The 21,951-nt window shown below is 40.1% G+C and overlaps 1 protein-coding gene across 3 annotated transcripts in view; it reads left to right on the top strand.

The window, feature by feature from the left end:
• LOC135259617 (attractin-like) overlaps window positions 1-21,951 on the top strand; it is a 193,150-nt gene that overhangs the window by 112,164 nt on the left and 59,035 nt on the right. For all 3 annotated transcript variants that reach the window (XR_010331342.1, XM_064344174.1, XM_064344173.1), the window contains exon 25: window positions 15,309-15,370. Coding sequence is in view for 2 of the 3 variants with exons in the window: in XM_064344174.1 (XP_064200244.1) it covers window positions 15,309-15,370 (62 nt within the window). In the remaining variant the exon portion in view is untranslated. Of the gene's footprint in view, window positions 1-15,308; window positions 15,371-21,951 lie in introns of those variants that run through there.

Raw genomic sequence — 21,951 nt, 5'->3', positions numbered from 1 at the left:
TTCTACCCTAAAGTAGCGGGCCTCTGTTGAGGACTGGGTTTGAATGCATTTATCTCGTCCAATACTGATGCGTGAGAGGAAGCCGCAGGCCTCCCGGCTTCGAGCTGTGCTGCTGGCAGCACGGCGACAGTTCAACCGGGTCATTAATCCCGCTTCATCTTGGTCCTCCTATTCAGGCCGGTTGTACCTCGCTGCAGAAAGTGTGTGTGAAGGAGAGGTCTGGACTGTTACTTCGGCCCTGCAGTGCTGCATGACCTTCTATTGGTGTAGGCCTCTTATGTAAGAGAAAGAACAGACATGGGGGGAAGCTTGAATTCAGGTGGCGTTGCGGAAAGATTTATGACCAGCATAATATCTGCTTCTGCAAGATGCTGAAAATTTTCCTTGGTATACTGTTAAAGGGTTGTTTTTGTTTCGTGAAAACCTGCACGTTAATGTTAAGGTTTTTCCACACTGGCCTAGTCAGTAAGAAATGTACTTTCCAAAACTAAATTTATACTTGCCTAGACATGTTTACTTGTCCACAAGGCAGCACTTTCTCAGTGGTCTCAGTGGCCAGCATAACCCCCACCTTAATATTTTTTTTCTTCTCACTAATAACTCTACTTCTGTACTAGCGACATAATGGCAAACAGAGATTTAAACAAACTGAATTGTGAATTACATCTCATCGCCATTTTCTCGCTCGGGCCAGTAGGTCTGGTCTTACTTGCCCTGGGCAAGTCTTATTGTTGAACCCTGCTGTGCATTACCCTCACAGCTCTACATTGATCTCAGCATCTTAATTGCCCCCTCTGGGTGAATAGAACATTGCAAGAGACCAAATATTTCTGTAGGTCCCCATCACTCCTCTGCTCATATCAGTATGTGTGCAAAGCCGTCAGTTTTTCTGTGGGGAATACATTTCTGGATTTCGTGAATAGCATTTGTACTTCTCCGATTCCACTGCATCTGCCAGCCAAAGATTCTTACAGTACTCATTGATAACCATTAGCTCTGAGGACCAGGCCATGACTGCTGAATTGATTTGTGTTGAATTTAATTGATGAAAAAAATGAAGGGATCCCACTCTGATGCCGCTGACCAGATGTTTTCCTTTTGTGCTTGACTATGTGATGCATGTGCATTGAATCAGTCTTACAGGGTGTGTAGTTGGGTAATGTATTTCTTTATTTGTTATTAATTTTTTAAAATGAAATTACTGATCCAGTGTAATCCAGTATGTAATGAAACATGATGTCTGATAGGCCTGGCAGTGCTCTGAAAATAAGAAATGTCTTTGGATTTTTATATTACAGCATGGTATGGTAGTTGGCTTGGCTATGTACACTGCCACACTCTTGTAATATTTGTGTTTTTATTTTTGTAATATTAATAATATTTTTTAGAAATGTAAACGTCTTCTTTTTATAACCAGGTGCTTGTTGATACTTGACCCCAAGGTCGACACTGCATTCTTGCATTAGCATAAACAAACTTTCACTCTGCGAACACAGGCACACACAGGCTTCGCACTGACTCTCGGGGTTCCAGGAGGGGTGGGCGTTGGCGGGGTTGGAATGTGGCTGGGCCCAGTCCTTAGACCCAGGGTCCTGGGTGTGCTGAATGGGCCTCTGTCCTCGTACAGACTCTGGTATGTTAGTTAGTCAGCCGCTCCGTCCCTCTCAGGGAAGCACTCTGAACTACAAACTGGGCATTCTGGCTCTCTGCGGAGATCTGTGGAGTACAAACTCCCCTCCTGTTTTGCACGTCCAGCGCTGGCCACAGACAGACATTTCCAAAGCCTAGCGACCAAGCAATGTCAAGGTACGGTAGCTTATGCACTTTTTATTTAGCGATAGTCTTAAAAGGCACTTTGGGAACTATGAGATAAAACCCAGGTACAGTAAAACATGTAGTTGAACTTGCTGAAATGTGCAAAAAGTAGACTTCACTTATACTATTCTGCTATTATTTTATAATTATATACAATTATATACAATATTATTCAGTTAATATTGTGTTAATAACTTATTAACATTATATTTTCTTCGTTTTAAGAATAGCATGGTATGCTGAAAATGTATAAACAGTCGTCTTTAGTTAAAGCCATTGGCATGTTGTTGATCATTCCATTTAAATTTCTTCTGTAGGTAGTTTCTTTTACATGCATTGTTCTTCATCCAAACCTTACATTAATTTCAAGCTCAGACTGAATGTGCATGTTGTATCATTTATTGTTTAGACAGTGATGACAAACTGACTACATACAGCATGAAAATCATGTTTCAGCCTATGTGAGAGTCCTGTATGATATTATTAGTCTTTGCAGTGACAGGTAGGTATGTTTCTCACGTCAAGTAACAAAAAACAATTAAGAGGAATGACCTGAGCTTTAACAACGGGCAAATACTGTACATCTGGGACGGATGCATCAAACAGCGAGGTTTGCTCTTGGGAAATGCAGTTAGTGGCAGAAAACCGATATTACAGTATATAGCATTTACACACCAGAGGCAGAAGGTGCACCAGAGGAAAAAGTGGGCTGTGTGATAAGAGATTCTCATACATCCCATAAATCACTGATGCATTTTAACAGCAGCCTGGCTGCAACATGCTTTGAGGAACAGCAGACTACCCTCTTTTCTGCCTCCAGGCGGCCTCAGGTAGAGCTGGCCTGATGAGGGATGCTTCTGGGAGAGGAGTGGCAGTGAGGGTTTTAAGAGTAGCAGTGTGTTTAATTTAAGCCAGTAATTTGAGCAGCTCCAGGAAATCTAAAAGTGCTGAGTATGCTTTTGCAGTCTGGTTAGAGATTGCAAGTTTTGTGAATTCCTTTGTATCTGCATCGTTCTCTCTCTCTTTCTCTGCCCCCCTTTCATAGGAAACGAAACTGCTTTGGCTTCACTGTTGAGAAAACCCATAATAATTGAACATCAGACCTATAGTTTCTCTAATGATTTGAGTCTGACTGTACCAGTCCTGTTTGCTTCTTGTCCTGTAAGTAGGGGGACTTGCATTGCCATCTAAATCCCCTTGGGGTCATTGTAAACAATCACCTGAGTAATTATACAATTAGTGATTAACCATAACCTTCATGTAGACAATTTGTTGATGTTATACACTTGAGAGAGATATGACATGAAATGTTCGAAAAAAATAAATAAATTGAGCAGCAGTACCCTCTTGGTACAGTATGCACCGCTGGAGTCCATTTGTTTAGCAAAAGTTGACAAACCTAAATTAAGTACATTTTTAAATAGGCATGTGATAAATGACAAGGGTGATGACAACTTCTGCAGAAGAAGGTACCACATGCTGCTGATGCGCATAAAGCAAAGATGGTCTCTGGTGAGTCAGCAGATGGCACAGGCAATTATGTTTTGCACATTTTATTTGATCTGCAAGGAAAATCAGTTGCATCTGATTTTAAAGTGCCAACACTGTGCACCTTCATGCTGTAAGTTATAGCTCAGTAGGATAGCAGAAGCATGCAATAAAATTGCATGCTTTACCTGAATCCTGGTTCAAGATAATGAAATTCCTCCCATGAAAAATGCACAGACTACAGTCTGGTTCCAAAGCTGTTTTAACCATGCTCTGTAAAGTTTTTCTCCTTCAGGAAAATACACCCATTTCTTGGTTTTGCATTGCAATGACAAAATCAGTATATCATTTTAAAATTTCCAGTTAATTTCCGAAGTTTTCGGGCGCTGCCATGTTTTATAAATTGGAGCCAGAGACTGCACTGTAGGTTAAAGAGGGGACCCTTATATGGGCATGAAGGCCGGCCGAGTCCAGGTTGTCCACTAAGCGTGAGATGCAGTGAAGCAAACAGTCCCTGATTCGTCTGCAAAATATTAGAATATTGTCCAAATAGCACAATAACTTTACAAATCGGCACATGGGGAGATATTACATGAAAAAAAGCACCTATTGCGACTACATTCTCTTGTGGGGAAAAATTGAATTTGTATTTTTACTGTATTGTTACCATTTACTAGCCAACCGCAGTGTCGCGAGTGAGCAACGTCTCTCAACAAGACCAGGAAGTGAGCCTCAAAAAACGAATCTTGGTTTTGGCCGCTTGGTTCACACACAGGTCTCCTATACAGAAAAATTGTGTGAAGTCTATTCACGCATAACATGACCTTTTCGGATAGATTAGGTTTGCATACAATGCCTTTTGTCTTCTCTTAGACTACTGCATCCCTAGCGGTAGCACATAGCTGCCTGATAATTCCTCCCTTGGTGCAGATAGATTAAATTTCCTTAGTCTCAGAGTTGGTCTAATTTCCAGACATTTTTACAGAAAGGCTTTCTTTATTGGTTTACTACTTTTGAGGTATTTGTTGGTTTGGCAGTCATATCTCCCATGTGAAAATGGTGTGCTGAAGTATACCTGAAGTGTACTATGTTATACTTTAGAATACTTTAAATAGAATTCAAGTTCATATCAATTATGCTTAGTATGCTATTTTTTCACATGGGCTGCCACTACATACAAATGCTTGTCGTGATCAAGTCGCAGAGTGGAATGTGTCACCCTCTGAGTCTTTTGTCATAGGTTTGCTCGTTCCAAGTAAAAGCATCTTGCGTAAGAACATCGTAACCTTTTGCGTACTTTAAACATGGGAATGTTGCTGCTTTTGTTCACACTAGAGCCATGGTGGAAGATTTCTCTAAATCTTAAAAGCTCCTGATCCAGAAAATTGGAGGATCATCTTAAATGGAAAATATCCTGTTCCTATTCACACGTCACGTGACGTTGACGCGGATAATTGGCGGAAGATGCATGTGTGAAAGGGGCTTTCCTCAGTTGTGTTGTTTTTTCATGTGTTCTTGAGGGGTGGGCCTGCCACATGTTATTGAGGGCTGGATGAGGTCTGTCATGGGTAATTGTAGGGTTAGGGGGGTGGTTTTCCATGAATGTGTTGGATGGGTTCAGCTTGCATTATTTGGAGCTTCAGGGTTTATTTAGATAAAGCTGTAAATAATTGAATTATAGTTACGTAGCATTTTGAAAGGGGAAATTTTAAATAAGACAGAGAGGGATTGAACCCAACAGTGACCTGAAAAAGCAAGCTTTCCATTACTCTGCCAAAGCCAAATGTTCTGCTATTTTTGGGTAGTCAATTTATTTTAAGCTGAAATCCCTGCAGTCTGTTCAGGAGGTCACAATGGAACATTTTAGAATGTAGGTGTAGCAGGACAGCTAATTAATTCTCTCAAATCTAAATGTTCTGATGAGAAGAATTAGTCTCTCCTGAGTGTGCATTATCTGATTTAATAATAATTAACCGCTGGTTGTACTAATATTGTGTCTTTGGCATGATGCTTAAAGGAGTAACATGGTGGTTTTCACACTTTCTTGGTTTTATGTTCTATTTGCTTAAGAGGCATTGAAGAAACACGATGAGTAAAGTATTAAATATGTCCATTCTTTATTTTTGGAGAAATATGCGTTTTAAATTTATTGTCCTATTTTCAACCGCTTGAGAATGTTATCAACTTAGTGCGTCACAAGTACAGTAACCACTCCCCTTTCCATGCCCCGTAAGGAAATCTGACTTCCATACTATGCATACAAGTGTGCTGTGAAGTTTAGGTAGCAAACAACAAGGCTGAATCCTTCTGACGTAATTTACATAGAAACTATACGCTCAGATCGCCTAGTTTCACTCACTGTGGCCAAGCGGAGTCGATAACGTTTCAGAAAATATATAACTTTAAAACGTTTAATTTAATCTTCTCCTGGGACTTTTGCCATTTATTGAAGGTGTGAAAGAAAATTTTGGTGCCGCTTACTATAATCAAATGTTTTTCAGATTTACTGTTCGATTGAGCAAGTATCATTCAAAGTACATTTTTATGGGTTAGTGCTGTCCTAATGTGCTAGCTACTTCACATTAACCTTGTACGGTGATCAGTAAAGGCTAACAGCACAGCAACACTTAATTATTGTCACTTCTATCACCACTGTAATGAACTAAAAAAAGCAGACAAACTACCTTTTCTGTGAGAAATGTATTGTCGAGCTCACGCGCATACACTGCTGGCGACATTCTAAAGCTCCGTTTTGCCCTCCCCACTGTCAGTCAGATTGCTGTGATAGCTCATTCTAAATCATATTTTGGGACCCATGGATAACTCGTGACCCATAGTTTGTGCCGCTGGCTTACAGGCAAGACAATGCAAATATTTGACTAACGTTAGCAACATCGTTTGAACGTTAGGTTCACTTATTAGAGTGCCTTTTAAGGACTATTGGACTATCTCTGGTTGGTTATATTCATTTATAGCTAGCTAGCTAATGTTAGCTAGCTATGTAGTTTGCTTTCATAATGTAATGTTATTGATAACGTTAGCTAGTTTGCTTTCATAAGGACGTTATAGTTAGCTAGCAAAAATTATTATTGGATATAAGTCAACGTCCTTAGCTATCGATACTTGATATACTAAGTTAGCTAGCTTGTGAAAATTCAGTCTCCCAAGATGAGCGCGTATCATGGAGGTAACTATGGTAACGGGGCATGGTCTGTCAATCATAGCTAACTGACAGTTCTCATTACCACGCCCAGACAGTTCGGGTGAACTTTTATAGTGGGAAATTTAGGCTTAGAAAAATACGTTTTAAAATACATTTAAATGACTGAATAATAAAAAAATTATTCACGTTTGTTTTGTTTTTGCCTAAAGACAACTGGCAAGTGTTACATTCAACCACTTCTTTAACTGTGGTATAAGAAAATTACATTTCTCTATGGTCGTTCATCTTAAAGTATGTGTACAGTAACTGAGATGGGGATGTTTTTCTGTTTCAGTTCTTCTTTCCCTTTGGCTTTTATCCTATACGCTCACTGGTCACTTTATTAGGTACACCTATCTAGTACCGGCTAGGACCCTCTTTTGCCTCTAGAACAGCCTGAATTATTCGCAGCATGGATTCAGCAAGGTGCTATAAACATTCCTTAGGGATTTTGGTCCATGCTGACTTCATAGTATCATATGGTTCCAGCAGATTTTTCAACCACACATTCATGTTGCAAACCTCCCATTCCACCACATCCCGAAGGTGCTCTGTTGGATTGAGATCATAAGACAGAAGAGATCGGAGTAAACTGAAATCATCATTGTTGTGTTCATGGAACCAGCTTGAGATGATGTGTGCTTTGTGACATAGCACATTATCCTGCTGGAAGTATCCACTTCTATAAAGGTAGACTCTAGTCCTAAAGGAATGCACATGGTCAGCAATAATTACACCATTACACCACCAGCAGCAGCCTCCTGTACCATTAACACAAGGCAAGATGGATCCATGGACCATGCTGTTTATTCTACCATCTGCATGTTGCTGCAGAAATCGAGATTCGTTAGCACAGATACATTTTCAGTCGTCCAGTTTTGTTGATCACACGCTCACTGTATCTTCATCTTTCTGTTCTTAACTGACAGGAGTAGAAACCCAGCGTGGTCTTCTGCTGCTGTAGCATATCCACTTCAAGGTTGGACATTTTGTGCATTCAGAGAAGCCCTTCTGCACACCACTGTTGTAAACAGCTGTTATTTGAGTATTTGTGGCCTCTCTTAGTTTTCTCGTCTGATCTCTCTCAATAAAATAGTTTTTGGCCACAGAACTGTTGCCCACTAGATATTTCTTGTTTAGCACACGATTCTCAGTAAACTCTAGAGACTGTAGTGTGGGCAGCTGTTTCTGAGATGCTGGAAGAGTCATGTCTGGCACCAAGAATCAAACCACTGTCAAAATCACTTAGATCATCCATCTTACTCATTCTAATGATTGGTCAAACTAAAAAATGTAAGCTCTTATTCATGTCTGCATGCTATATTGAGTTCATTCGTTCACTGATTCATTCATTCGCTGTGCGGAGGAACAGACTATTTGCATTAACAAGTAGGTGTACTTGTACTTAATAAAGTGGCCAGTGAGTGTATTTGTTCTGTTTCCATGTGACTTTCTCGCATCTGTTTGGTAAATATGAGTATTGTGCTACTTTATGGTTCCAGATGGATTATTACACCAATGATGATTAACTTTGTGGATGTGCATCTAAACAATGCTGTATACGGGCACAGGTATGTGTATGTAATTACTAGCAAACTGAACAGATGTTAATGTGCCCACTGAAAATGCAGTCCCTTGTGAGGAACACACTTATGGGCTTAATATACTAGATAATGTTGCGTACTTCAGTGTGACATTTTAAGCACGGCACAAACACCCTTCCAACCACCCAAACTGAGTGGTACAAGCATGTCTAAATATTAGGTAATACCATACTGAGACAGAGATTTTATCATACTTCATGCACTTGCTGAAAAACAGATAAATTAAGTAGGGAATGCATGTTTGTTGTTTGTGAGTCTGCTCCCAGCTTGCGCCCTGTGCCGACTCACGTTTTGCCTATAGCCGGTTACTCTGCAACTCTGCAATCCGGGCTGGCGGTGCATAGTAGTTCTCACACAGGGTGGCACAATTGCCGCCTGCACATTTGATGCTGATCTTTTTATGCCCCAGTAAAAGGGGCTGAGACACGGTTGTGGTGGAGATTGAGATTAAACACCCAGACTGCCAGAGTACAGGCTGTGAAATATATATCACAGTGCACTCGAACAGTAGAGTGGGGCCATCCGTCTGGCCTGGACCAAACTTGACTGGTAATGGCAGAATTAGAAGAGTATCAAAAATTGGGGGGCAGAGCATTTATTTCTTTGCCCTTTTGTGTCTTGACTAGAAGTAGATGGTATTGGCAGTCAGAGCTGCAAAGGTTCTGTCGTGCCTGAACATATTGGATAGGGTCTGTGGAGTTGTTGTGGATGAAGGGAAGCAGACCCCTCCCAAAATGTGTGGTCAGGACAGGGTCTCTGTTGGAATGGGGGTGTGGTCAGTTGAAAAGGGACGGTCATGAGAATAGTTAAAAATATAAAAATGTGAAAAAGCATTAGGGGTGATATGAGCGGAATTTGAAACATTGTGACCAGACATGGTGTAAAAAATAAACTACGATGGGCTGTCTGCTCATTGGAAAATACTGTATGACAGGGGTGGTGATGCGGCCATGGTGAAGCTGAAATATTCTTAATTGAAATATTCTTCTGAGGCCCTAAGAGCATATTGTTTTAGTCGCTAAGCAAAACTTGGTTAATAGTTCTATTTGGACGAAAAGCAAAAACCTTTTGTTTTTAATGATATGATTCTATCACTAAAAAAAATTCCTTCTTGTTTTGCAATTGCAAAAGTTTGGTTCTTTTTGTCATTACATTACTTAAGAAAATTGCATGACACCATAACTCAATCAAATTTACCTCTCTCTGTTTTACGTTTTAAAATGGTTTGGTCAGGCAGTGTAAACATAGCATCTTTCTAGTCCCTCTCAACCAGGTTAGATTGCAAACAAGCTTTATGCTAGGTTCACCGTCACTCACGTTTCCTAGCTAAAATTAAAATTCAGTTGGGTTAGTTCAAAATCAATCTCACGGCATGCTTGTTATACCAGATAGCTAGCTAGCCAAATAGGCTACTGAATTACATTCAAAACAGTTGCTAACTATAAATGCAATCGTTCCCAAAGTTACAGAACAAAATGCGTCTCATGAGTTATATACAGAACGCCTCTGCTCTTTGCAGTTATTCATGGGCAACAACCCAATTATGCTTGAGTTGCCAGTGGCTGGGAAAATCCCTCAACACTAACTGTTGTAAGTAGGCTGTGTTGGGCTTCTGTAACTGTTGGCTTGCTAGCAATTTATGGCAAACAATTGTAATTGTCTGTGTTTGTTTTATCTTAATGTCAGAACCCATCTGCTAAATCAGAAATAAAATTATGAGAAAATCTGTCAAAGAGAGTGTTATTGTCAGACCATTGATGCGCATGAATTTAGAACCATGATTAAGCTTTTGCCTGTACTATTTCATAGCCATTTGTTCATTGAAGTTTTAACCCTTTGAAACCCGTGGACCAATCAGAATTGAGCATTCAGTCAAGCCATTTAATATATGTGCAACAGCTGTAGGCAGGTGGCAGTACTGAGCCCTGTTGGCTTAAAGCACAGTGCTACACCTGTAAGGAATTAAGAAATTCTGTTGCTGAACAAGACAGTGGGTGGTGGGATAGGAGGAGGTTCTGGCAGATACCGGCTTGCTAAGGGAGTCTGAATGAATCTGTGGTCACGCACTCTGGAGAAATAGCCGAGATTTCAAAATCACCAACATCCCAAGTAGCAATTAATGAAAAGTGCAATGGGCGGGCCATAACACCCCGGTGCTACATAATCCTTTGCACTAGAATTAACATGTGGAAAGGAAGGTAGAGAAAGGATTTTTTTCTACCTTCTAGTGTCTTTATTGGCATGAATGTGGGTACCTTTGGCCACACTGCAGTGTAACAGTTTCAATGATGAGCCTCATACAGTAGAATCAAATAACAGTGTAAAGTCACATAGGATTCACTGGGCTGCTTTAGAGTACAAGTGATTAGCCATGTTAGGACAAGTCACTGTTCAAAGTCACATAGGAGTTACAATGCAGGGTTTTTCCTGCATTGAAATGTGTTTTTTCAAACTACCTAAGCCAACTATAGGAGAAATTGCACGCAAAAAAAGGAAAACAATTAGAAATGGTTTGTGTGTTTATTGGTAAAATTTGATCATTAATTATACTTAATTTCATAGTTTTACAGTTTTGACTGTTTTCAAGTGTACAATAAATCTTAGACCTAATAAATTAACTTAAGTAGAATCCTCTTAATTGCATGAAAGAATAAGACATATCGAAAAATATCCCAAATATGGTAATGCTTTATGCAAATATGTGATCTCTTTATAACGGAATGAATGGGAAATGGTTTGGGATCTGTCAATTAAGTGCATTCTACTGTATTATTATTAACATAGACTGTTATATAACTATATATAACTATATGTGCAGATTGAACTTAGAAATAAAATTCTGGAAAAGCGTTTATGCTGTTACAAGGTGAAAGTAACACTAGCAACAAAGGATGGTGCAAGCATTCTTTGAGTGAATGTATAAAAATAATTTAAATACATTAAGGTGACATTTTTGTAGATTTGTTAAGTTAAAATGTTAATGAAGTTTTGAGTGAAAAACATGAAAATGCATTTCAAGATATGTTGCAATTCCAAATACCACTATTCCTGTAGAATGACCCCTTACAATATGTTAATCCTTCAGTATAGGCTCAATTCCCCCCACCCCCTTTTAAATATTAAAGTTTTAGAATATTAAAGTGTCAGAATCTGGTGGGAACGTTAATCTATCTACAGTATATTATACCTGTGCTCATGCCATCTGTTTGGCTCGTTCTACATATCCATGCCACATGTTTAATTTTTTATAGCCTACGTCTCAATGTATTATGGTGGTCTTTTGAAGACTTCACAGAACTTTACATTCTAAATGTAGCTAAATATTGGGAGAGAACACATCGAGTTGACAGTGGCAGTAAAGCTGGACATACAGCTGTCATGCAAAGTCGCCACCAATTTTGAACCAGGAAAATCCCTGCAGTGGAATGTCACACAGGATTTACTGTGGTCTAACACATTTATAATCGCACTTGTAAGTCACGTTGGACAAGTAGGAATCACGTTGAGTGAAGACAGAAGGTACACGTCAATGTTTACATCAACAGAGAAACAAACAACCTTTGATGTTTTTGACTTTAGCAGGCTGTTGTTTTATTACTGATCTTTTACTTAATATTCTGTTACCATGCTTTTCTGACCTTATGCCCTTATCTCTATGTATATACAGTATTGCCATGACAACCATTTGGTGTGAATCAGTTGTCTGCCAAATAAATAATGCTATGTAAGATTTATACGACTTTAAATCTAGCCTATATTATACCTGTTCTCGAGCAATTTTTTTGGCTAGTCCTACATGTTTTTAATACCATCCATTGATTTATTTATTTTTTCTGTGGAATGCTCTGACAGTCCTTTTGTTAACAGTACCTCTTGATCTCAATTCATTCATTTGCAATGTCTCTCTGTGATAGGATGCTTAGTATGGGCAGTGTTGCATTGTGGCTTTCTCTCCTTGTATACAGTGTGTGAGTGCATGGCATGTGGGGACAGTTTACCAGGCACTGTAATGTAATCTAGCCACAGGCCTCTCCCTGGAGACAGTAGGCTGCCCAGCCTACAGCAAGAGAGTTGGGCTGCAGTGTCATGGGCTGTACAGCAGAGGGCAATCTCACTTCAGGCCTGGTTGCTGTTCCAGTTATGTCTGCTGTAACTTGAATTCTATTTAATTCACTCTGTGACATTTCTTTTGTAAAGTGCACTCCATGAAATTACATTTTACGGTTCCCTTTGTCCCCGTTGCAGCTGGTACAGTACATGCGCTTATGCACCGTGCAATGCAACTGCAAGCATGCACAGGGACCATTAATGATGTGGAAAAGCTATCTGGTTATCTCTTCTGATGAGAATTGAACGCATCTGACTAGGTTATCTATTGATAGATATTTTTTTATTTGTTAGACTAGCAGATGTTTGCCTTTAGGTCAACTTGCATCCCAAATCGCAGATTTCTTCAGGTGGTGTTTGTTTAGCTGGTGCCAAGCAATACTGTCGGAGTACCTCACTCAAAAGTGCAGGGGTACTGCCCTGGGTTCAAACACAGAACTCTCCGGTTTCAAGAACGGTTCCCTGACCGCAACCATGCACCGAAGGCCTGATGTTACGACTGATTCCTTTTTTTTCCTCTCAGTGCTGCACAGAGTTCTGTGTGAGTAGGAGTACTGAATGAAGCAGGTTCAGTAAATTTCAGCTGCTGGGGTTGGTAAGATTTTGTAAAGGTTTGTAATTGCTTTAGAAGAAATGGACAGTGGCCTCACAATAGCTTTTTTGAAAGCAACTGCAGAAACTTTGGTGTGACAATGTCATATTGACATACTGGTAGAATTGACCCCCTGGGATTTATGTCCACCACTATAAACAATCTATTTTCTGTTGAAAAAGGGCATGCTTTGACAATGCAAATGAAACAGATGGGGCAAGGTGACTTCTTAAACTATTTTAATGGAATCGAAAAAAGAAGGGCATAGACCATATCATAACATAGAACTTTTTTCCCAATGCATACATAACCTCTCACCCCCTCCTGGCACCCCATTTCCCAGAAAGAAAAGGGAAAAAGACTGTGGGGGAAAAGGCATTTGTAAACAGCATGTTCCCATACTTGGGAGGTTTGATGAACACTGCTTAAGTTAACACTGCTTTTGTGTGAGAGAGAATATGAACGATAAAAGCACCTGAGCTCAATGTGTTGGATACAAAAAGGCTAAGTTGGAGATTGAAACATTGTACTGACAGAGGAGAACTTCCAATACATATAGATGTTTGTTTTTGAAACTGAAATATATTGACAGGTAGTATGAATGCTGAGGTAACTATATTTTTCATATTAAACAAAAATGGAGTTCTTCCCACCAACATCATCAACATGTCATTAGGAGCACTTTACCAAGCAAGGTCTTACACATATAGTTCTTTCAGTGTTTGTATTATCATCAATAGATAGTAAAACAAATATTTGTTTTATGTTTCTGGGTGAATCTTTCGTTTCCTTTAGATTATATGACCTGTATAGGTTTCATTAGTGTGACTGTATGATGACCAATACATTTTTCCCCCTTTAAAGGTGGTGGATGCATGTGTTTGTGCCATGGTTAACTACGCATTTCAGTTTGCTTGGTGCAGCTCTGCACCTATCGACTTGTTTCAGCTCAGTTCGGTTAGGTTGGAATGGATCAGTTAAACAGAGCGGTTCCATTTCGTTCCGATAAACAGTGCATTTAATAATGACGAGCCTGAGCAGAAGGCAAAGTTAAAATTTCTCTTTTTCACTGCTGGACATTTTGCTAGTGGTGCCCCCAAAATGGTCACAACCCCGCTAATGTACTTTACCCGCTTTGTATTTTCCAACAGTTTTGTCGATGATCTGCTTCTCTTTGCATTCAGCTGTCCTCCTGCCTCTGTGGTTTATGCCCCATGGGGAACTTCTCCTCAGCCAAGTCCCTGCCGCCGATTGAGGCGCAGGACGATCGATCCCGCGGCGGGGCAATTAGACGGCCGTTAATGGATTTTCCCCCCTCCCTGCAGAGTAATTAAGCATTTGGTCTCTTTCCGGACCCCTTTGTTTACCCAGCAAGGTCAGAGTCTTTTTTCTGTCGTGCAATCCAGCAAAAGGTCTGCTTCGGACAGTTTCCGTACCTTTAAGAGCTGTGTCTTCACTGCCAGACGGACGCGCCTCTGTACAGTGATGCTGTGGTGCTCTACAGGGGCTTATTAGCCTTAAGTGAACCATGTCACTGGGTTTTGTCGCTTTTCTGCTAACTACTTGGTTATTCTCAGCCAGGATGACAGTGTGAGATGCACCCCATACAGTATAATCTGTTAATAAAATTGTGTTTCCCAACCCTGCAGAGTTGCCCAGCCCAGTCTGCGTTTGCTGTCCAATAATTTTTTCTAACAACATACAGATGCTCAGCACTTGGGAATGGAAGCTAAATTGGTGTAGTTCACATAATGGATGCTGTCACTGCTCCAGAATGAGGGTTGAGTATCCCTGTGGGCACTCAACCCTCTGGAACCTGCCTTGAGTTGCCCTGGAAGCTCTTGACTCTCCAGAGCCAGAGCTGAGTAGGCTTGAAGGCACCTGACCCTCAGGAAACAGGGTTTAGTAGCCCTGCAGAGATTGTGGCCCCACAGAACCAGAGCTTAGGAGCTCTTCAGGTACTCAGCCCTGTAGAATGAGAGTTCTGTTGGCTAAAGAAAAGCGGCAGGCTTTGTCTGTTGGGGAGTGCAGGGGAATTCCAAACAACTATAGTGTCTAATGTGCACAGATTCACCTTTTTTGTGCCATGATTGTAATGAACCCCCATGCACTTTATGGTAATAGCCTATATATTGATGTGCTGTCAAACTAAGAAGGTTGCAAATCTTGCTGTCAATCAAGAATAAATGACTTTCACTGGTATGCTCAGTGGGAATTGCACTTGATGGCAGACATCTCCATTAATCTTAAACACCACATATCACCTTTGAACTTTCCACCTACTCAGAGGCCTGTGTGTGTGTGTGTATGTGTGCATGAAGAACATGCAATAAATGTAATTTGTCATACGACCTGACCTACTGGGTGTGTTCCTATCTCAGGTTTATATTAGAATACTTTTCTGTACTGAAAGCCTCCACTAATAAGATGAGTACTGCATGGTTCACTAATCGTAAATGATCTTCTTTTACTCTCCCTCTCTACCCTGTCCCAATTCCAGATCGCCTTCTCCCAGCACAGTAACTTCATGGACCTTGTGCAGTTTTTTGTCACTTTTTTCAGGTAAGAAAACCTCATCTGCTAAAATAATTGTAGACAGCAATGAAGCAATAGAGGTTAGTAGAGATAGAAAATGCAACCTTATTACTGAAAGCTTGTGTATTCCATAATTATTTCATTTGAAAAAATCTAAGGATTGGTCCTTGAACAAAATCACAAGACTTTGATTCAAATAGGAAGAAATTTATTACATTTGATTAAGTTGCAATTGGACTACACTTAGCATTTGTAAGCAGGTCAGATTTATAGAGAACTTTGGTGCTCAGTTCAGTTGAATACTATAATGGATTATGATTTCTGCCTTTCACTGCTCAGAGGCCAGGCTTGAGTACAAGTTGATGTAAGGTTTCTGTGTTTTCATTAGACACTAAGAAGCCAATGAGTCTTGGTACACATATCACAAAAAAAGAAACAAATTCCAAACATTCACCCTTTCCATCCTCTCTACATCTAAAAAGAATAACACCAAATAAGTTGAGCCTGAGACACCGTATGAACTTCCACAGAAAGAGAACACAAAGACTTAAGCAGACTTTCTGTCAGAATGAAGGCTCAAAGTGTACATGAAGAAATCAGAAACCCACTCAGAAGCGTATTACATTTATTATGACAGCTTATTATATTCCCCCAAATTCTTCTAAGGAATTACATTGAGATGTTGCCTCGTGAACTTCTCCATCTCGAAAAAAGTGAATACAGATTGACATTCTGTTTGTTACACCAGTGAGGATGCATGAGTCCAATTGCATGTTTTTTTTTTCAAACAGACAGCTAAGACCTCCCAGCTAGTAAACCTCCCATCCTTCACAGCAAGAGTCTTATGTGTGCAGTGTGTGGTCTTTAATTGATTTCAATATATTTTTGTTTCAAGAGACTTATAATATTTGATTTGCCATTATATTATGTTTTTTTTCATATTTTATTGCATTTCAGTTTGTAATTGTCAGGTTTTTGACAGGTGTTTTGCAGTGTCCTTTGTGTGTGTCTGTGTTTGTGTGTGTGTGCATGTGTGTATGTGTGTGTGTAAGAACCAGGGGTGAAGGGGTTATGGATGTGAGCAAGCCCTGATCTCCAGCCGGAACTGCAGTAATGTGTTATTGATCCTGGAGCCTGGAAGGGCAGGAGGAAAGCAGTGAATCAGGGATCGCAGACAGCATCCCAGTCTCCACCCGCCCTCTGCTTTATCTCTGTTTAATCAGTAACCTCTGACCCCTGGGGGACTGTACAGGCCGCATACCGTCAGTTCACTTCATTCTGCTTCCTCCAATCCTGAGGATAAAGCACTTTGCATAAGCGCTAATCCAAGGTCAGGCCAATGGAGCGAGGTAAAAAGAAGACAATACATTGAAAGCCTGGGCATACAGGCCTAAGAACACATCTCACAGATCACATCCTGTCAGCAAGGAAGATCTCCTTCCCCCCTCCCCACCCTCCTGGGAAGATGGCAAGATCAGATACTTAACAGTGTTAGTGAATCAGATAAGGGCTTTGATCGGAGCTGCAACAGTCACCCCTTGAGTTTAACCGTAACGCGATTCTAATTATGTCCAACCCTTCCCTGCACTCTGCCCTCTTCTTCTGGCCGAGGGATGCTTTCCGGTAACAAATCCTCCGTTCCTCCTCCGTGCCAGGAGTCTGTGACATCAGCAGTGTTAACCTAAGATTGACCGCAGATAAATCCTAAATCTGCACCCAGAAGGTACCACCGAATTAAGGAGCTGTTTTATTAGCTGCTTTTATTAAGCTCGGCGAGGTCCCTCCCAGGAGCCATCAACATGATAGTATGATAGGTCAGATCAGAGAAAAAATGAAATAAGAATGGCAATTGGGGACGGGCCGGACCCTCTGCTCTCTTGCAGTCTGATAGCGGGAACACGCCCAGTCTGCCTATTTGCTGTACACTACAAGATGTTGTGGGGGGGGCAGGATTGCTCCGTAACTGACATGTGGACTGTTGGTACTATAGTGACTGCCACTTGTTCATCATCTCTGCAGAATTGCAGGCTTCCTCACATACTATATTATTCGACTGGATTGTTACAGTCATAATTTTGTTTTCAGCATTGTGATTGGGCCTCTTCGATCAACTTTTGTAGCGCTGCCATGACTCATTTTTATCTTGAAAAGATGGCCCTGGTGTTTTAGTCCATTGAAGAGACAGTGCCAGTTTTTTCTAAGGTGCCCATATTAAAACATTATTTGCCTCCTCTCCGTGGTCTGAAATGTAACACCCGCTTAGGGCTTACGGTTGCAGTTCCATGTATTCTGTTAGCATATACTGGCATCTGGCAGCAGAAATGCTTATCAGTTTCATCCCATACTTGCCCTTGATTCATTGGCTCATTGGGTTGCTGTTACAGTGTACACAGCAATGAGGGAAAACTTTAAATGTAAAGGAAAAGGAAAGGCATGTTACCATCAAATTATGCTCTCTCCTCGTGTTGTTCTTAATCTCTCACCCTCTTTCCATTGCTCTTTCCACTACCTTTCTCCACTCTCCTTCCTTCACCCTCTCTTTTTCCCTCCCTCCTGTCTCTCTGTCTCCCTCCTTTTGTTTGTGTGATCTCCAACATGTGCGCAAGAGGAGGTTGTTCTGTGTAACTCGACACATAGAGCTACAAGCAAAGAAATTGTACCTGAAGGTGCAGGTACACATGTTGGAGAATATACATTTAACCTTCCTCCAGTGTTTGTTGCTCCCCCCTTATTTTAGTGTTTGCGGCCAAATTTGGCCGGTCTGTTTTAACTGCTTATATTAACACAAAATCTATAATTTTCCTGTTGAACTCAATGGAAAAAATATTCAGGAGAAACAATGCATCTTGCATCTTACTGCCATCCATATCCAAAAAAGACCTAGCCCTTCCCTCAACGTCTGGCTTGTTTCCCCAAAAAAAACTGTTCAAATCTGAACAGGGTGATAATTTAAATGGAATATTTTTCATATGCCCATCTGCCCTGGGGAAGAAGATTAAGGAACACAGTTGTTTGGGAATTGCACACATGCCAGTGTGCTTGTGAATAATATATAATGTTTAAAGTATGAATAAAATAACGCTGCCAAAATAGGCAGCTTGTGTCTCTTGCTTTACTAGAACAGGAGTCTCTTTGAATCGCTTTGCAGTCAGTCATTAGCTGGAATAAACACTCATTCGGAATAAAGCACCTTCACATAAACACCTCAGTCAGAACAGATTAACTCAACTAATCTTTAAATTAAATTTAATTTTAAATAGAAGGGGTGGTGTATACGTTTTATAATCAGTTTGATAGGTGCATCATTTTTCTGTGTGCATGTTTGTCTAATTTGAGAAAATGGCAAGTGTTAAACCAGCCCTGGTTCTAGCCCACTTTGGTTGGGGGGTCAATAAAATATTTTGGAGAGATGAACAATGGTTGGCATACAATATTCCTGTAAAAAATTTCAAGACTACTTTGAAATTTTGAAATTTCAAAGTAGTCTTTTTCTTATGGTAGGTCCTAGTCTATTGTACAACCTGTCTACCAAGTAAGCAATGGCTATATTGATCTGGACCTGAAATTAAAAATTTCAGTATGAAGTGTATGGGGTGACATAGCTCAGGAGGTAAGAGCGGTTGTCTGGCAGTCGGAAGGTCGCTGGTTCGCTCCCCTGCCCTGGGCGTGTCGAAGTGTCCCTGAGCAAGACACCTAACCCCTAATTGCTCTGGTGAATGAGAGGCATCAATTGTAAAGCACTTTGGATAAAAGCGCTATATAAATGCAGTCCATTTACCATGTATACTATTTAGCAGTAACACCTAAAAACAATGAGAGGAATTTTCTGTCGCTTTTGTTTACTTCTGTTCTACAAACCTGGCGCCTCAATGGCAAAGGCCTGCATGGATGTATCTTGCTGTAATATGGCGCAAAAACAGACCTACAATCATCCATATTATGATTTAGGCTACAGTATTTATACAGAATGCTTTTAGGAATACCTTACTAAATGAGAGTAATTATATAGGCCCACATTTTAATGAATGACAAAACATCTTTCATCAAGTGCAAAATATTTAAAGAAATTATTTCTCAACCAAAAATATGAAAATAAAATGTACATTTGTGACAAGATTGCTGAGGAACAGAAATGGTTGCATAATAATTTGTATGTAAATACATTAGTCACTTTTTTCTCAAAGTAAGTTGCAGGATGCCTCCTATGTTATTCGTGTGTGCCTGTCTTTGCCAGATATTCTTGCACTCTTCAGTATTGCGCACACGTGATTGGATCAGAGGCAGCTATCTTGCTGCAGTCACTGTTGATGATATTTACATATAAACTCAGGATTGGATCAGACATTACTCTCTTTATGCACGCTTCAACTGCAGTGGTACGAGTAAAGTTTCAGTCATGTGTTGATCTCATGAATTAACTAACCCTGAAAGCTATCCAGCTTGTGTATTGCCCCTTGCAGTATCTAACAAGCTAATGATACTGTTACGCAGATACGCAGTTACTGTGCTTAATTGGATGCCAGCACAACAATACAATACAAACAAAATCTTGAATCTGGACTTTATGTTACTTCATTGTTAACTGGCTGACATTTTGTCAAATTAGCTCACCATGGCCAAACCTTTACATTTGTCAAGCCCTGAGTGAAGCCAGCTGCACTAAATGATAAATGAGAGGTCAGACAGATAATGTGTAATTATGTGTATGTGCAATTCAGAAATGGCAGTTCTCTTTTATAAAAAGACCAGGCTCAATTTAAGCACTACTCAGATCACAGGTCACCGTACCAAAATAAGAAAAAAATATGTAAAGTCAATAGATTATTAAATATAGGGACTGTTACAACTAATCCAACATGACTACGCCCATTTGAAAGTGTTACCATTAATGTTCTGCATGATCATTGGCAGAATGCGCTGACAGACAACTGCAAACTGCATAGCAAACTTGTAATTTCCAACCACATTTAAGCTAAACCCATGCAGATAAATTACCTTTCTTGCTGTATAGTAGCATATTGCATAGTTTAACTCAAGCAATCCAACTAGCAGATCACTGAATTTGTAAATTTAAAATGTGCAAGGTAGATCCGATACTGAGGGCGACATCTGAGGGAGCCTCTGAATCCAGGCTATGAGCAACTGCAATAGCATCTGTGGTAGTTTGCTTTGGTTTAGCTATCAATTATCATAAAGTCATGAAATCCTCCAAATACTAAAGCAAATGAAATGAAATTATTGTATTTGTTATTTTGCCTCTCGCCCAGTGCTGACTGGGATAGACTTCAGTACTCCCCCCGCAACCCTGCCAAGGATAATGGTATAGATAATGGATGGATGGATGGATGGATGGATATTTGTTATTTTGAACCAAGTGTTTTTAAGATGGCTCCTGAGCAGAGAAAGAGTGGGACATAAGGTGAGAAATATTAACTTTGAAAAAGTGTAGTATTCTTTATAGGGGTGGGTCAAAATAATTGAAACATTGATAGGTCAATGGTTGTAGTATGGGTGGCGGATTTTGAGCATTCACTTCCCCCCTGATCCAGCCATGTTCAACACCAACTGGTCACAACTGGTCAATGAAGGAGACAAAACTTATGATAGAAATCTTTATGATAAAAAAATTATATTGGTGCATTGAATAGCACCGTTGACTCACAGCACGAGGGTACAAAGTTTGAATCCCAACGGAGGTCATTTCTTTGTGGAGTTTGCATTCTCTCCTTGCCTCCACATGGGTTTCTTCAGGATACCTCTTCCGTTTCCTCTCACAGTCCAAAGACATGCAATAGGCTAAGTGGAAACTAAAAATTGCCCATAGTTATGAATGGTGAGGAGCGAATGGTGTGTGCCCTGCGAGGGATTGGCGACTTGTCCAGGGTGTATTCCTGTCTCTCTCGCATTGTACCCCCACGACCCTGACAGGAATAATTTGTTTAGAAAATGGATAAAATGGAATTAAAAGCCGCAACACATTGTTTTAAATAATATTAGAGAAGGTGAAGGAAGCTGGGTTCTCGAGAATTATAATCCAGATTAAGGATTTTGCTAATTATACAAAGAACTGCACATTACAAGGCTCTGTTAAACCAGTTTTCCTCATTATGAAATCATGGATGAAATTTTCATCTTATCAATTAGCAGACAAATGTTTAAAATCTCACTATCTAAAGCTGCATATGTGCTTAGCTTTTGTTAGAAATATGCAAATGCACATTCACATGGGACTGAGGCAGAATTATTTTTAAGGAACAATAAACTCAGTGTTACCTCAGCTCCTGTGGGCATCAGCATTCATGTTTTTCTCTGTGTGCTGTTCATACAGTTCGGTCATCCAAGTGCATTAACTGGCAGACTCCAGTATAGTCTGTAGTGGATTACTTTGAGGGAAGTCTTTGAAGACTTTTGCCCCGATTCATCCGAGTGGCATTTCACTTTTTTCATTGAATAATAAAAATGAGCAAGAAGTGAGCTTTAAAAAAAAAAACTATATTCCATGGAAGCAACAGAGGGTGAACACTATGAAAGGCACTCAAAGGTGAACGAATAAACAAAGGAAGAATGGAACAACCGTAATAATACAAAAATGAGTTTATTGGATTTTT

Source organism: Anguilla rostrata, chromosome 7 (assembly GCF_018555375.3).
Source record: "Anguilla rostrata isolate EN2019 chromosome 7, ASM1855537v3, whole genome shotgun sequence".
In the NCBI taxonomy this organism is placed as follows: domain Eukaryota; kingdom Metazoa; phylum Chordata; class Actinopteri; order Anguilliformes; family Anguillidae; genus Anguilla; species Anguilla rostrata.
The sequence above is the reverse complement of the archived record's forward strand: the minus strand, read 5'-3'. Positions and strand labels throughout refer to the sequence as shown.